Raw genomic sequence first — 18,266 nt, forward strand, 5'->3', positions numbered from 1 at the left:
AACAAAAAAATATTTTTGTCTGTCACAACCTGTAGGAGGAGGACAGACTCATAGCCCCTTCTATATGTGTCACCCTGCAGGAGGAGGACAGACTCATAGCCCCTTCTATATGTGTCACCCTGCAGGAGGACAGACTCATAGCCCCTTCTATATGTGTCACCCTGCAGGAGGAGGACAGACTCATAGCCCCTTCTATATGTGTCACCCTGCAGGAGGAGGACAGACTCATAGCCCCTTCTATAGGTGTCACCCTGCAGGAGGAGGACAGACTCATAGCCCCTTCTATATGCGTCACCCTGCAGGAGGACAGACTCATAGCCCGCTTCTATAGGTGTCACCCTGCAGGAGGAGGACAGACACATAGCCCCTTCTATTTGTGTCACCCTGCAGGAGGAGGACAGACTCCTAGCCCCTTCTATTTGTGTCACCCTGCAGGAGGAGGACAGAATCATAGCTTCTTCTGTATGTGTCACCCTGCAGGAGGAGGACAGACTCCTAGCTCCTTCTATATGTGTCACCCTGCAGGAGGAGGACAGACTCCTAGCTCCTTCTATATGTGTCACCCTGCAGGAGGAGGACAGACTCCTAGCTCCTTCTATATGTGTCACCCTGCAGCCGGTGATTACCGAGCATCTCTGACTGGGAGGAAGATTGTTTTGTTTTCAAACAATCTTCCTCCCTGTCAGCTTGAGCACACTGCACAGTACAGCCACCCCGATCAGTGTGCTTACAGTGAAGAACACCCCCGCCCCCTAGTAAAACACTCCCAGCACACAGTTAACCCTTTGATTGTCCCTCACATTAACCCCTTCCTGCTCGGTGCCATTAGTACAGTGTCAGTGCTTTTTTTTAGCGCTAATCACTGTATTGGTGTCACTGGGGATGTCAGTGACACCAAGTTAGTTCCCTCCCAGTGTCAGAATGCCTGCCGCAGTCTTGCTAAAAGTCGCTGATCGACGCCATTAGTAGAAGAAAAAAAAAATCCCGTTATCTATACCGCCATTTGTAAACGCTATAACTTTCACGTAAACCAATTAATTTGCACGTATTGGGATTTTCTTTTTAGCAAAGACACAGAATACATTTTCTGCCTAAATTTATGACGAAATTAGATTTTTTTTACTGGACATGTTTAATAACAAAAAGTCCAAAATATTGCTTTTTTTTCCTCAGTGCAAAAAATAAAAAAAACCGCACAAATACCACCGAAAGAAAGCTCAATTGGTGGGAAAAAAAAGGACGTAAATTTCATTTGGGTGCAGCGTTGCATGACCGCGCAATTGTCAGTTGAAGTAACGCAGCTCCGTAACGCACAAAATGGCCTGGTCAGGAAGGGGGGAAAATCCTCAGGAGGACAAGTGGTTAAAGATTCTCTTGATGCAGAATTTCTAGAGACTGGGAAACGTACCTGCAGCTTGAGGAGAGATATATTTGGCCACCGCAGCTGATGTACACATGAGTAGAACATGATAAAGGACCCAGGAGAAGTACTGCAAGTAACGGTACTGGTCGAGGGCGTCGTACACCCAGAGGTTGACTGTGGATGAAAAAAGTAGGAGAAATGAATCATCTAAATCTTGAGTTTTCATTTTTAGATATCAGTGTGGATGTTATAATCTACATTAAGATTACAAATACTTACAATTATTATTATATAGTATTTATATAGCGCCAACAGTTTGCTCAGCGCTGTACATTATAATGGGAGACAGTACACGAGACAGTACAGTAACAATACAATACACGAGGGGTTTGAGGGCCCTGATCCTTGGAGCTTACAATCTAGGAGAATAATAAAATAATGAATAATAATGAAGGTCAAATTTATTAAAACTGTTACCAATTCATTGATATTAAAAATAAAAAAAAACCCCCAAAAAAACAAACAAAACTGCGTGCACAAATATTTCTAGATTGTAATCAAGGAATTATATTTCATGCAGTCCTGATCCGAGACCCAGGGGTGTATTTACCACAAGGCAAACAAGGCATTTGCCTAGGGGGGCAGCAGCATTTTTCAGGGGGGCAGTGCCGACCCCCAAAAAAAGGGATGGAAGAAGGGACACACGCAGCACGGGGACCAGGTGGGATCTCAGAGAGTCTGTGGCCTCTTGATGGTGTCTGACTCTTGTTCCCGGGGATGTCCGGAGCTGTGAAGGTGAGTGTCTTATCTCTTGCCGGGGTGGAGGTTGCCAGTGTATGGGGGCGGTGGTAGTGGAAGGCTCTCTTGGGGAGTTGGGTGTTGTTGGTCAATGTCAGGCTTCCTTCGTAGGGGAGAGAGGTGTTGGTCGGTGTCAGGGTCTCTCCGTGGGGGGGTGTTGCCTAGGGTAGCACGAAACCTAAAGACACCACTGCCGAGACCCTCTTACTGGGCAATGTTATTGTGTACTAACAGATGTTTTTGCATTGTAAAGGCTTCAAATGATGCTTAGGGTAGAGGGGCTACAAGACCCTCAGCCTCACTGATAAGGCAGTACAGCCAGCCCCCCTGTACTGGGCCCGGGCCCCATCACTTCAAAAGGGGGACCCGAGCACCTTCTGAGCAGGAGAGATGGCTGTACTGCCTTGTGATTCTTGTGGATCCCCCTGCAGTGTTGCCGGCTATCTCTCCCAGGTTGCGCATCAGGGGGATCAGTTTTAGAATTTGCGCCCCCTCTTCCACTTGCTGTTCAGTCCCACCTGTGTGCTCCCCTTACCCTGCAGCGCTGCTGGCTTCCCTCCTCTCCTCTCTTGCCAGTAGCGGCTGAGAGCACACAGGAGGGTTGGGTTCAGGATGGAGAGCAGGGTTGCCAGTAAATATGCCATATTTACTGACACTTTCCTTTCCTGAATGAACACAATGAGCGAGTGGTACCGATCACTCCTGTGTCCATTCATCACTGAAGCATAGTAATCTGTGTTTACTATGCTTTCGCTTTGTTAATGAACAGGAAGCCTCAGAAAGCTTCCCATTCATTCACTATCCAGTGAAGCTGAGTCTGCAAAGAAAGAGACTGGTGAATTTGTGTCCTTAGTCCCTTTCTCTGGCTCAGATGTGGAGGGGAGCCCTGTCAGGCTGTACAGGGCCCCATGATTTCTAACAAAAGCCCTGACTGAGGGCATTACTCCAACTCCATATTTGTTTTTTTTAAAGGTCAAGGTTGTGCCCACTTGGAGAACTTACTTTGTACACACCACTGCACAGGTGTACATTTGCCCATTCCTCTGCTATATTTATTGGTTGGATGATGACCAGCATCATCCAATCATGAGGCTTTCTCTCACCCTGACCATCGTGGACACAGCTCCTCTAGTCCCATGGACTACAGGCAGTATCTCATTAAATTTCATCCTGCTACTTGGCCTGTAAATGTGAGCAGGCGAGTTCAGGACCATCTGTCAGGAACATGCCTCATCATTGGCCCTATGCAGCAATGTCAGAGCATTGCAAGAAAATTATTTGGACAACCCTGCACATCTGCAGGCAAGGTCAGGACAGCGCCGTTCTAGACTTTCGCCATATCATTCACAAATTCATGGACTACTCTGTGCCTACGGACCCGGCGTTTTTTTCTGTTACATGTCACCGATATGCCACCCAGAACTTACAAGCGGTCAATAGTACATCACCTCCTGAATGCAGCCAAATCTTGTATCTCTTTACGTTGGTGAAAGACGCAACCTCCATCTCTTGGGCTTTGGCTACGTAGAGTGGAGAAAATGAGCCATATGGAAGACTTGATGCTTTTGCATCAACATAAACGTGATGTATATTCTAAAACTTGGACCCTTTGGAACTCGTTTGTCTACTCGGAGGAAGGGAAGTCTCTCCTAGAGATGGGAGAGGAGTAATTTGCTTCTACCCGGCGTTGTCTCTGTTACAGGTCATTGATATGCCACCCAGAACTTACAAGCGGTCAATAGTACATCACCTCCTGAATGCGGCCAAATCTTGTATCTCTTTATGTTGGTGAAAGACACAACCTCCATCTCTTGGGCTTTGGCTACGTAAAGTGGAGGAAATGAGCCATATGGAAGACTTGATGCTTTTGCATCAACATAAACGTGATGTATATTCTAAAACTTGGACCCTTTGGAACTCGTTTGTCTACTTGGAGGAAGGGAAGTCCCTCCTAGAGACAGGAGAGGAGTAATTTGCTTCTACCCGGCGTTCTCTCTGTTACAGGTCACCGATATGCCACCCAGAACTTACAAGTGGTCAATTGTACGTCAGCTCCTGAATGCGGCCAAATCTTGTACCTCTTTATGTTGGCGAAAGACGCAACCTCCATCACTTGGGCCTTGGCTACATAAAGTGGAGGAAATGAACCATATGCTTACGCATCAACATAAACGTGATGTATATTCTAAAACTTGGACCCTTTGGAACTCGTTTGTCTACTCGGAGGAAGGGAAGTCTCTCCTAGAGATGGGAGAGGAGTCATTTGCTTCTACCTGGCACTCACATAGCCCTCCCCCCTCCCCTTGTATTTTTCTCTTTTTTCTACCACCCTCTCATTCCATCTCTCCCCTTTCTCTCTGCTGTGTCTTGTTTCTTACTCGCGTTCCTCTCCATTCTTTTACATCTTCTACATATGAGTAATTACAGTGGACAGCGGAGTGGTGGTCCCTTTGTGAGTACTGGGTTACATTTCTGATTCTGGACCGTATTTTTCCTGTACTCTTTTTGATCTCTGTACATGCTTGAATTGCTATTGGTGCTTTTCTTAGGTTTTTTTTTTGACTGTACTGATATATGGTCACTTGTTTACTGTCTACTTGTCTATTAGGAAAAAAAAAGACACTGGATCAAGGGGAGAAAGATATAGCAGTAGTCACTTGACCACTACTTTGAGTTTATTTTTGAAGCATTTGGGCAATTTTATACACAAACAAACACGCAGAGAGGATGGGGGAGGAAGGCTGGAGTTGGTTATGTCGTATTTTCTGAGATGTCAACCTAGTTCTAGGAGTCCTAGACTCCAATTTGTCCTACCAGCCCCAGGTCCATTTGCTGACAAACTCATGTAGACTTCACCTCCGCAACATCTCCAAAATACATCCGTTCCTAACCTCGGACACCACTAAGCAACTCATTCACTCCCTCATTATATCTCGCCTCGACTACTGTAACTCCCTCCTCATCGGCTTACTCACCGCAGGCTATCCCCGCTTCAGTCTATCTTGAACGCTGCGGCCAGACTCATCCACCTTACAAACCGCTCCGTATCCACCACCCCTCTCTGCCAATCCCTCCACTGGCTCCGGATTGCCCAACGGATAAAATTCAAAATGCTAACATTGACCCATAAAGCTGTTCATAATACTGCCCCAAACTACATCCCCGATCTGGTATCCAAATACCACCCAAAACGTACTCTACACTCCTCACAAGACCTCCTACTCTCTAGTTTCCTCATCTCCTCCTTCCAATGCCATCTCCAGGACTTCTCAAGGGCTTCCCCCATCCTCTGGAACTCCCTTACAGACTCAGGAGAAGGCATAAAAGGACTCCAGGACTTCTCAAGGGCTTCCCCCATCCTCTGGAACTCCCTTACAGACTCATCCACCTTACAAACCGCTCCGTATCCACCACCCCTCTCTGCCAATCCCTCCACTGGCTCCGGATTGCCCAACGGATAAAATTCAAAATGCTAACATTGACCCATAAAGCTGTTCATAATACTGCCCCAAACTACATCCCCGATCTGGTATCCAAATACCACCCAAAACGTACTCTACACTCCTCACAAGACATCCTGCTCTCTAGTTCCCTCATCTCCTCCTTCCAATGCCATCTCAAGGGCTTCCCCCATCCTCTGGAACTCCCTACCCCAATCCATCAGACTATCATCTACTCTACTTGCCTTTAGGCGCACTCTGAAAACATATCTCTTCAGGGAAGCCTACCCCACCCTCAGCTAATACTGAACTCCTCCACTCTTCCTACCACTCCATCCCCCACAGCTCTTTCCTCCTGTACCACTATCCCCTCCCTCCTAGATTGTAAGCTCCAAGGATCAGGGCCCTCGAACCCCTCGTGTATTGAATCGTATTGTTACTGTACTGTCTCCCATTATAATGTACAGCGCTGAGCAAGCTGTTGGTGCTATATAAATCCTGTATAATAATAATAGTTCAATCTTCTCTTGCTCTTCCTGGCACTCCCAGATTTAGCGGTAGATTTGTAGTCCATATGAAGGTTGGATTGCTGTACCGTGCTCACTACCACTTTTAATACATTGATTTGTTAACAGCCATTACATTCTAGAGATGACCATAGAGCGCTTTGTTTCATATGTTACCTCACCGTGTGACCCTTTACAGTGATCCTTTGTATGTCACTTTGTCATGTTCGGTGTTATCACTTGCTGTGTTCCATACTGTTTTTATGTACTCCGAGTAATAAATATTCCATTTATTATCCCTGTTCTCAGTTAGTGTTAGATTAGATAAGAGGGCACTGCAGAGAGCCAGCCAAGTCTTAAAGTGATACTTAAGTTGATTTAAAAAAAAAATAATAAAAGAGCAAAAAATATTTTGGAAGGACCATGTGAAGCTCTCTCTTCTCCCCCGCGCTGCTGCCTGGGGAGGGTGTGAGAGGAGCAGCTGAGAAGTTATGGCCTAAGCCTAGGAGACCATGGCATGTCCTTGGAGTAGAGGCCTGGAAGGAGAAGAAGCCTGCCTGTCCAGTAGGGTCCTGCTGCTTGGGGCCCTGGGCTCAGGGAGCTTCTCAGAGATCAGGGGACTAGATAGACGAAGCGATGCCTTGGGATGGCATACCAGAGGTGACTCTGCTGCTTGATGCCCTATGGAGGGGGAACTTTCAGAGAGGCTGGGAAAGCTTGGGAGGATCACTAAGGCTGCTGCTGCTAATGGAGATGCTGTTACTACTGGAAACTGCTGCTTCTTCTGGAAAGGTGCAGGTTGCTGGTTTCAGCTTCAAGGTCCTTTTGCCTGTACTGAGATCTGTGGATGGAGTCTGCAAGTCAGTAGAGCGTATTCTGAGCTCCATTCCTTTGGGTAAGTATTACAATAACAGCTCAAAAATGAATACTCAGTGAAAATACAGTGGGGCAAAAAAGTATTTATTCAGCCACCAATTGTGCAAGTTCTCCCACTTACAAAGATGAGAGAGGCCTGTAATTGGCATCATAGGTAGACCTCAACTATGAGAGACAAAATGAGAAAACAAATCCAGACAATCACATTGGCTGATCTGGAAAGAATTTATTTGCAAATTATGGTGGAAAATAAGTATTTGGTGAATATGAAAAGTTCATGTCAATACTTTGTTATATATCCTTTGTTGGCAATGACAGAGGTCAGACGTTTCCTGGAAGTCTTCACAAGGTTGGCACACACTGTTGCTGGTATGTTGGCCCATCCTCCATGCAGATCTCCTCTAGAGCAGTGATATTTTGGGGCTGTCGCTGGGCAACACGGACTTTCAACTCCCTCCAAAGGTTTTCTATGGGGTTGAGATCTGGAGACTGGCTAGGCCACTCCAGGACCTTGAAATGCTTCTTACGAAGCCACTCCTTCGTTGCCCGGGCGGTATGCTTGGGATCATTGTCATGTTGGAAGACCCAGCCACGTTTCATCTTCAATGCCCTTGCTGATGGAAGGAGGTTTGCACTCAAAATCTCCTGATACATGGCCCCATTCATTCTGTCCTGTACATGGATCAGTCCTCCTGGTCCCTTTGCGGAGAAACAGCCCCAAAGCATGATGTTGCCACCCCCATGCTTCACAGTAGGTATGGTGTTCTTTGGATGCAACTCAGCATTCTCTCTTCTCCAAACACGACGAGTTGTGTTTCTACCAAACAGTTCTATTTTGGTTTCATCTGACCATATGACATTCTCCCAATCCTCTTCTGGATCATCCAAATGCTCTCTAGCAAACTTCAGATGGGCCCGGACATGTACTGGCTTAAGCAGGGGGACACGTCTGGCACTGCAGGATCTGAGTCCCTGGCGGCGTAGTGTGTTACTGATGGTAGCCTTTGTTACGTTGGTCCCAGCTCTCTGCAGGTCATTCACTAGGTCCCCCCGTGTGGTCCTGGGATTTTTGCTCACCGTTCTTGTGATCATTTTGACCCCACGGGGTGAGATCTTGCGTGGAGCCCCAGATCGAGGGAGATTATCAGTGGTCTTGTATGTCTTCCATTTTCTAATTATTGCTCCCACAGTTGATTTGTCCACACCAAGCTGCTTGCCTATTGCAGATTCAGTCTTCCCAGCCTGGTGCAGGTCTACAATTTTGTTTCTGGTGTCCTTGGACAGCTCTTTGGTCTTCACCATAGTGGAGTTTGGAGTGTGACTGTTTGAGGTTGTGGACAGGTGTCTTTTATACTGATAACAAGTTCAAACAGGTGCCATTGATACAGGTAATGAGTGCAGGACAGAGGAGCCTCTTAAAGAAGAAGGTCCAGGTCTGTGAGAGCCAGAAATCTTGCTTGTTTGTAGGTGACCAAATACTTATTTTCCACCATAATTTGCAAATAAATTCTTTCCAGATCAGCCAATGTGATTGTCTGGATTTGTTTTCTCATTTTGTCTCTCATAGTTGAGGTCTCCCTATGATGCCAATTACAGGCCTCTCTCATCTTTGTAAGTGGGAGAACTTGCACAATTGATGGTGACTAAATACTTTTTTGCCCCACTGTATATCATTAGATCAGTATCATGCCATATAAAAAGTGCGCAATGACAGTGGTCAGAGGCCAGGTGATTTGGCGAACAGGATCACCGGTCACACCACCGCGACTTAAAATCGCAGGATATGTGTTCAATTTCAGCGAGATTTCTAAAATCTTTATTACTACTTGTGAAGATTTTCAACGATTTCTTGTGATTTGCAGTGCGATTTCTATTCTATATATGTGAAATCTCAACAAAACTGCAGGAAAAGTCATGCGAAAACTACTTTAGAAATAACGCCGCAGCAAATCGCAAATGTTAAAACACGGACATTCACGTTCATTAGATGCAATTTCAATTCCCAAATCACACCTGAAATCACACCGGGCACTTACGTCGTTGTAGCTTGGCAATGGTGACGTCCAGACCAAAGCTGATTGTAGCCATAGAAATCCCCAACAAGAAGAGGAAGATCCAATCTTCACCGAATCGCTTCAGAGCGAAACGTATGGCCCGGCCTACAGCTGTGAGAAATAAATGAATACACAATCGCAGTCAGTACATTCTAGTAAATAAATACCCAATCATAGGTGTGCGCAGCCTATTTCAGCAGGGTTTGTACCCCAAACTTGAAAACACACGTGTGTGTGTGTGTGTATATATATATATATATATATATATATATATATATACACACACACATATATACATATACACACACACACACACACACACACACATATATACATATACACACACACATACACACACACACACACACACACACACATATACACACACATATACACACACACACACACATATACACACACACACATACACACATATACACACACACATATACACACACACACACACACACACATACACATATATATATGCATACAGTGAAGGAAATGTGTATTTGCTCCCCCCTGATGGTGAATGTTCGCCCCCCACACAGAAATGATCGGTCTAACAATGGAATGTTCGCCCCTCACACAGAAATGATCGGTCTAACAATGGAATGTTCGGTGTAACACTGAGAGACAGAATACAACAACAAATTCAGCAGAAATGCGTCTAACAAATGATGACGGATCTGCATGTTCATGAGGGAAAGAAGGATTTGATCCCCTATCATTCAGCAGGATTTCTGGCTACCAGGTGTCTCTCATACAGGTAACAAGCTGAGATTAGAAGGAGTCTCTTAAAGGGAGTGCTGCTAATCTCATTTTGTTACCTGTATAAAAGACACCTGTCCACAGGAGCAATCAAACCATCAGATTTCAAACTCTCCACCATGGCAAAGACCAAAGAGTATCTGCTTCTGTGTATATATATATACACACACACACACACATATACACATACACACAGAAGCAGACACTCTTATAAATAAACTTAAACAAAATTTTTAAATATATTAGCCCTGGTTCACACTTCATGCGACTTTGAAACTGCACTACTACTAGCCGTGGACTGGTGAGATTTCATATGTGGCTTGCCTGACATCTGTGCAACTTCATGTAAAGATGTCAATGGAAGTCGCACCTGAAATTGCCGAAAATAGTGCAGTAACTATATTAACCCCTTCATGCCGGCGCCTCCCGGCCCTTTAAGAGTTTCAGAAGAGGAAGAGGCGGGACGGGTGGGGCAGGGTTTAGGGATCATGTGACCGCCGTGACGACACGTCACGGCGGTCACGTGATCAGGAAAGGTCCAGATCGAAAGAGAAGACCGGGACCTTTCCGTGAGTACCGGACATGTGTGCTGGGAGCGCGCAGGGCGTACGCTCTCAGCACATATTTTTTCTATAATTGAAAGCAAATGTGCGGCCGCTTGGTGTCTAGGCCCAGACGCCGGGTGTTAGAAGCTTTCCTTAACCCAATATCTAATATCTTCTTATTAACAGTACTAACATAAGTATGAATGAGTTGGATCTTAATAGAATAATTGAGTTATTATATTTATATTTGTTCTAGATTGGGTAAAGTAAGGAATTAGACTTCAGAGTCTGTGAATATACATATGAACATATTTCTTGGGTTTTTCCTTTACATTCAAGCCACATATGAGAGCAATTAGCTATACCTTCCCCCATCCTCCCCCATCTATGTAAGAGATAAAGTTACACTCAGACTTTGAGAGAAGTACATTGGAGGTTTTGTTTTAATACCTCCTGTTGGTGTCAATTATCTTAGTGGGACTACAAGAGAATACCAATCCATTTTTAGGATGGTGGGGGCTGGATTGCTCTTTCAAGAGCAGAACAAAGGTTTGAGTTTCGCGCACACATTGCTTGAAGCCTTGAGAGACACACACACACATACAAACATATACATATATACAATCTTATTATCAAGAACTTAACTATATTTTTTGGACATTATTTAAACATTCTGTATGCCAATATTTTATTTCTAATTTTATGCAACGTTATTATTAAATCATCTTTTTGAGTTTATACAAGAAGTGGAAGGACTTTCTATCTGCACATTTCTCATCAATACAAGTTAAGAAAATATCGAGACAATACGATATTTTACACCGGGAGACCGTACATTTGTGTGCGGCCGGCATGGAGAGGTTAAAAATCGGTGCAACTCTGACAGAGAACAGGTTGAACGGGACCCATTGCCGACAATGTAGTGCAACTTGTCATGCGATGTGGAACTGTCAAGTCGCATGACAAGTCACACCAGTGTGTACAGAACCTTAAACTTTTTTTAATGAAATAAACACTTATCAATGTAAACAAACACTTTATTTATTTTTTTTTTTAGTGACTGAGGGTAAAATAAATGTTAATGTTTGAACGCAATTTTGAAAACTTTTCATGTGTTAGTAAAACTGTCCTTATAATCGCCAATACTTAGTGTATCCAGGTGGGTGATACCATTTTTCTTTTTCAAGATAAATTGGGCTTTCCTTTGGTGGTAACTGGTAATGGATCTCTCCTGAAAACTGACCCAAAAAATTTAGATGTATATTTTTTTATTATTACCATAATTTATTAGCAAAGGACAACCTAAAATAGGTTCCTCTGCTCCCAACGATCACAGCGATACCACATACACTCACCGGCCACTTTATTAGGTGCACCTTTCTTGAGTTGGACCCCCTTTTGCCATCAGAACTGCCTTCATTCTTTGTGGCATAGATTCAAAAGGTGTTCCTCAGAGGTTTGGGTCCATATTGACATGATAGCATCACACAGTTGCTGCAGATTTGTCGGCTGCACATCCATGATGGGAATCTCTTGTTCCACCACATCCCAAAGGTGCTCTATTGGATGGAGATCTGGTGACTGTGGAGACCATTGGAGGACAGTGACCTCTCTGTCATGTCCAAGAAACCTGTTTGAGATTATTTCAGCTTTGTGACCGGGTGCATTATCCTGCTGGAAGGAGCCATCAGAAGATGGGGACACTGGCACTTGGTGTGGTCGTCTGCTGCTGTAGCCCATCTGCTTCAAGGTTCATCGTGTTGTGCGTTAAGAGAAGGTATTCTGCATACCTTGGTTGTAACGAGCAGTTATTTGAGTTACTGTTGCCTTTCTATCATCTGGAACCAGTCTGCCCATTCTCCTCTGACACCAACAAGGCATTTTCCTCCACACAACTGCCACTCACTGGATATTTTTGGACCATTTTCTGTAAACTCTAGAGATGGTTGTGCATGAAAATTCCAGTAGATCAGCAGTTTTTGAAATACTCAGACCAGCCCGCCTGGCACCAACAACCACGTCACCTTCAAAGTCACTTAAATCCCCTTTCTTCCCCATTCTGATGTTCAGTTTGAACTTCAGCAAGTCGTCTTCACCACATCTAGATGCCAAATTGCATTGGGTTCCTTCCGTGTGATTGGCTGATTAACAATTTGTGTTACCCAGCAATTGAACAGGTGGACCTAATAACGTGGCCAGTGAGTGTATATCTATTGTTTGTTGTTTGCGGACATAGGCCCAGAAACAATGATGCGCGTTTTGCATTTTTTTTCTAATACACACTGACACGGATTTAAAAATGCTTTTTTTTTTTAAAGAAAAGCCTACCCAAAATATACTGATCCTGACGTTTGACCCCGACCTTTGACCCTGTCACTGACCTAAATCAAACCTTGATCTAGCTATTTTTTTTCTTTATTCGTTTATATCTTTTACATACTTTTGTTGTGTACATCTTTATCTCCTCCAAGGAGAGAAATATACAATGTCTCTCCATTCAGAAGAGAAAGAAAACACATGGGCAGGCTGCATATTGACTGATCACTGTGGTAGCCAATCAGAGGCTATCACAGGGATCAGGTGACCGGGAACTGGGAGACCCAGTCATTAGCAGGAGACCATGGACTCTCGGTGAGAGCGTGGTCTCTGTACTGGGAGCGTGCTAATATACAGGGAGTGAAAAAAAGGCACATCTGGGACACCCTGTGTGCACACCTATGTATAGAATCCCAATCAATACATTCCAATAAATGAATACACAATCATGGATACAGACATGGAACAGGAGATATTCCGAGAGTGCAGACATGTGACAGGAGAAGGCCAGACACTGCGGACACAGTACAGGAGATGACCAGAGACTGCGGACACAGTACAGGAGATGACCAGAGACTGCGGACACAGTACAGGAGATGACCAGAGACTGCGGACACAGTACAGGGGATGACCAGAGACTGCGGACACAGTACAGGAGATGACCGGAGACTGCGGACACAGTACAGGGGATGACCAGAGACTGCGGACACAGTACAGGAGATGACCAGAGACTGCGGACACAGTACAGGAGATGACCAGAGACTACAGACATAGTACAGGAGATGACCAGAGACTGCGGACACAGTACAGGAGATGACCAGAGACTGCGGACACAGTACAGGAGATGACCAGAGACTGCGGACACAGTACAGGAGATGACCAGAGACTGCAGACACAGTGCAGGAGATGACCAGAGACTGAAGACATAGTACAGGAGATGACCAGAGACTGCGGACATAGTACAGTAAATGACCAGAGACTGCGGACACAGTACAGGAGATGACCGGAGACTGCGGACACAGTACAGGAGATGACCAGAGACTGCGGACATAGTACAGGAGATGACCAGAGACTGCGGACATAGTACAGTAAATGACCAGAGACTGCGGACACAGTACAGGAGATGACCGGAGACTGCAGACACAGTACAGGAGATGACCGGAGACTGCGGACACAGTACAGGAGATGACCAGAGACTGCGGACATAGTACAGGACATGACTAGAGACTGCGGACACAGTACAGGGGATGACCAGAGACTGCGGACATAGTACAGGACATGACTAGAGACTGCGGACACAGTACAGGAGATGACCAGAGACTGCGGACATAGTACAGGACATGACTAGAGACTGCGGACAGTACAGGGGATGACCAGAGACTGCGGACACAGTACAGGAGATGACCAGAGACTGCGGACATAGTACAGGAGATGACCAGAGACTGCGGACATAGTACAGGGGATGACCAGAGACTGCGGACATAGTACAGGGGATGACCAGAGACTGCGGACACAGTACAGGAGATGACCAGAGACTGCGGACACAGTACAGGGGATGACCAGAGACTGCGGACACAGTACAGGAGATGACCAGAGACTGCAGACATAGTACAGAGGATGACCAGAGACTGCAGACATAGTACAGAGGATGACCAGAGACTGCAGACATAGTACAGAGGATGACCAGAGACTGCAGACATGATATAGGAGATGGTCAAAGACTGCAGACATAGTACAAGAGAGGGTCAGAGACTGCAGACATACTACAGGAGATGGTCAGAGACTGCGGACACAGTACAGGAGATGACCAGAGACTGCGGACACAGTACAGGAGATGACCAGAGACTGCGGACATAGTACAGGAGATGACCAGAGACTGCGGACATAGTACAGGACATGACTAGAGACTGCGGACACAGTACAGGAGATGACCAGAGACTGCGGACATAGTACAGGAGATGACCAGAGACTGCATACACAGTACAGGAGATGACCAGAGACTGCGGACACAGTACAGGAGATGACCAGAGACTGCAGACATAGTACAGGAGATGACCAGAGACTGCATACACAGTACAGGGGATGACCAGAGACTGCGGACAGTACAGGAGATGACCAGAGACTGCAGACACAGTGCAGGAGATGGTCAGAGACTGCGGACATAGTACAGGAAATGACCAGAGACTGCGGACACGTTACAGGGGATGACCAGAGACTGCAGACATACTACAGGAGATGGTCAGAGACTGCAGACATACTACAGGAGATGGTCAGAGACTGCAGACATACTACAGGAGATGGTCAGAGACTGCAGACATACTACAGGAGATGGTCAGAGACTGCAGACATACTACAGGAGACTGCTAGGAATCACTACGATAACAGGGCCATAGGGAAACACAGATTAGTGTTCACAGAGGTCCCTGAGGGCCACACAAAAAGTGTCAAATGGCCACAGGTTGGGCACCAATTACAGTCACACTGCTCTGTACAGTAATAACGAGTACACACCTATAGAGATCACACCGCCATCTCTTCCCTTTATTAACCTCACTATTGCTATCAGCAGGAGGTGAAAAGACCTTTATGTGATCGCATACTGCAGGTGACAGGGTCTCTTTAAGGAGACTTTAGGGGTCTGGTGAAGCTGTGATTACAGACTGTGCTCAGTCAGCTTTTACTAGAGATGTGCATGAAGGGAAAAATTGTTTAGTTTTGGATTTGCTCGTTAACCCCTCGCCCTTCAGAGGCTTCACCCCCCCCCCCCTTCCTGACCAGGCCATTTTTTTGCTATACGGCGCTACATTAATTTAACTGACAATTGCACGGTCATGCAACGCTGAACCCAAATTAAATTTATGTCCTTTTTTTCTCACAAATGGAGCTTTCTTTCTGTGGTATTTGACCCCCTCTGCGGTTTTTATATTTTTAGTATAAACAAAAGACCTTCAATTTTGAAAAACAAAACAATTTTTGACTTTTTGCTAAAAGACGTCCAGTAAAAAAATGTACAAATCAACTTTTTTCATAAATGTATTCTGCTCCGTGTGCTTGCTAAAAAAAAATCCCAATACATTGAAATTAATTGGTTTACGTGAAAGTTTTTGCATCTACAAATGGCAGTATACTGTATATACTGAGATTTTTTTTTTATACTAGTAATGGCGACGATCAGTGACTTATAGTGGGACTGCGGTGGACATTCTGACACTGGGGGGGGGGGGGGGGGGGGGGGGAGAACAGACTAACTGCCACTGACATCCCCAATGACACTAATACAGTGATCAGTGCTAATAAAAATCACCAATAACGTACTAATGGCACTGGGCAGGAAGGGGTTAACATTGGGGGAGATCAAAGGGTTAACTGTGTGCTGTTTTACTATGTGTGCTGTGTGTTTTACTAGGGAAACACACTGCTGTGTATTTCTTTGCTGTGCAGAGAAATACACAGCAGCATATCCTTGCTGGCAGGAGAGACCTGTGTTGTTTACACCCAGAACTCTCCCCTGTCAGTGATATTCGGCTATCGCTGGGTGCCGTCGGGGAATCTCCGGCTGGGACCCGGTGATCGACATCTGTAGCCTCCGCCCCCTACCCGGAAATTCAAAATCACATATATATATATATAAATATATATATATATATAGTGGGGATCGAAAGTTTGGGCACCCTAGATAAAAATTTGTATTAATGTGCATAAAGAAGCCAAGGAAAGATGGAAAAATCTCCAAAAGGCATCAAATTACAGATTAGACATTCTTATAATATGTCAACAAAAGTTAGATTTTATTTCCATCATTTACACTTTCAAAATAACAGAAAACAAAAAAATGGCGTCTGCAAAAGTTTGGGCACCCTGCAGAATTCATAGCATGCACTGCCCCCTTTGCCAAGCTGAGACCTGCCAGTGTCATGGATTGTTCTCAATCATCGTCTGGGAAGACCAGGTGATGTCAATCTCAAAGGTATTAAATGCCCCGACTCATCTGACCTTGCCCCAACAATCAGCACCATGGGTTCTTCTAAGCACTTGTCTAGAAAACTGAAACTGAAAATAGTTGACGCTCACAAAGCTGGAGAAGGCTATAAGAAGATAGCAAAGTGTTTTCAGATGTCAATATCCTCTGATCGGAATGTAATTAAGAAATGACAGTCATCAGGAACAGTGGAAGTTAAAGCAAGATCTGGAAGACCAAGAAAAATATCAGACAGAACAGCTCGCAGGATTGTGAGAAAAACAATTCAAAACCCACGTTTGACTGCACGATCCCTCCAGAAAGATCTGGCAGACACTGGAGTTGTGGTCACTATTCCACTATAAAGAGATACTTGTACAAATATGGTCTTCATGGAAGAGTCATCGGAAGAAAACCTCTTCTACGTCCTCACCACAAAAATCATCGTTTGAACTTTGCAAATGAACATATAGACAAGCCTGATGCATTTTGGAAACAAGTTCTGTGGACCAATGAGGTTAAAATTGAACTTTTTGGCTGGAATGAGCAAAGGTACGTTTGGAGAAGAAGGGGCACAGAATTTAATGAAAAGAACCTCTGTCCAACTGTTAAGCATGGGGTTGGATCAATCATGCTTTGGGGTTGTGTTGCAGCCAGTGGCACAGGGAACATCTCACGAGTAGAAGGAAAAATGGATTCAATAAAATTTCAGCAAATTTTGGATGGTAACTTGATGCCATCTGTGAAAAAGCTGAAGTTAAAGAGAGGATGGCTTCTACAAATGGATAATGATCCTGAACACACCTCAAAATCCACGGGGGATTACATCAAGAGGCGTAAACTGAAGGTTTTGCCATGGCCTTCACAATCTCCTGACCTCAACATCATTGAAAATCTATGGATAGACCCTAAAAGAGCAGTGCGTGACAGACAGCCCAGAAATCTCAAAGAACTGGAAGACTTTTGTAAGGAAGAATGGGCAAAGATACCTCAAACAAGAATTGAAAGACTCTTGGCTGGCTACAAAAAGCGTTTACAAGCCGTGATACTTGCCAAAGGGGGCAGTACAAGATAATAACTCTGCAGGGTGCCCAAACTTTTGCAGACGCCATTTTTTTGTTTTCTGTTATTTTGAAAGTGTAAATGATGGAAATAAAATCTAACTTTTGTTGACATATTATAAGAATGTCTAATCTGTAATTTGATGCCTTTTGGAGATTTTTCCATCTTTCCTTGGCTTCTTTATGCACATTAATACAAATTTTTATCTGGGGTGCCCAAACTTTCGATCCCCACTGTATATATATATATATATATATATATATATATATATATATATATATGATTTTGTGTGGCCTTGACGACCTGTAGCAGTACTTCTGGTAGGAAAGCAGTTAAAGCAGAATCAAAAGTAGAATAAAAAATCTCAAGTAAAAAAAAAAAAAGTCAGCAGCTACACTCTTAAAAAAAAAAAAAAACAGACAGACGCTCACCTGTCCCTTGGTCCCGCGGCCGTCCTGTGTCCCCGGCGCCAGCATCTTCAGTGTGGGTACCCGGCTGGGACAGTTTGCAGCCGGGTACTCACTGTGCATGCGCGAGCAGCGCCGCCTTGTGAATGGTGTCTTGTAGTTTTCTGGGA

The 18,266-nt window shown here is 44.8% G+C and overlaps 1 protein-coding gene across 1 annotated transcript in view; it reads right to left on the bottom strand.

Annotated features, from left to right (window-relative positions):
* LOC149440073 (chloride channel protein ClC-Kb-like) overlaps positions 1-18,266 on the bottom strand; it is a 91,553-nt gene that overhangs the window by 62,423 nt on the left and 10,864 nt on the right. The window contains exons 2-3 of the mRNA XM_089658964.1: positions 9,020-9,148; positions 1,409-1,537 (exon numbers count right to left, since the gene is read on the bottom strand). Of these exons, the coding sequence (XP_089515090.1) occupies positions 1,409-1,537; positions 9,020-9,148 (258 nt within the window). The remainder of the gene's footprint in view (positions 1-1,408; positions 1,538-9,019; positions 9,149-18,266) is intronic.

This window comes from Staurois parvus, unplaced genomic scaffold (assembly GCF_062004578.1).
Source record: "Staurois parvus isolate SC_StPar_1 unplaced genomic scaffold, SC_StPar_1.0 ptg001116l, whole genome shotgun sequence".
NCBI classification, from domain to species: domain Eukaryota; kingdom Metazoa; phylum Chordata; class Amphibia; order Anura; family Ranidae; genus Staurois; species Staurois parvus.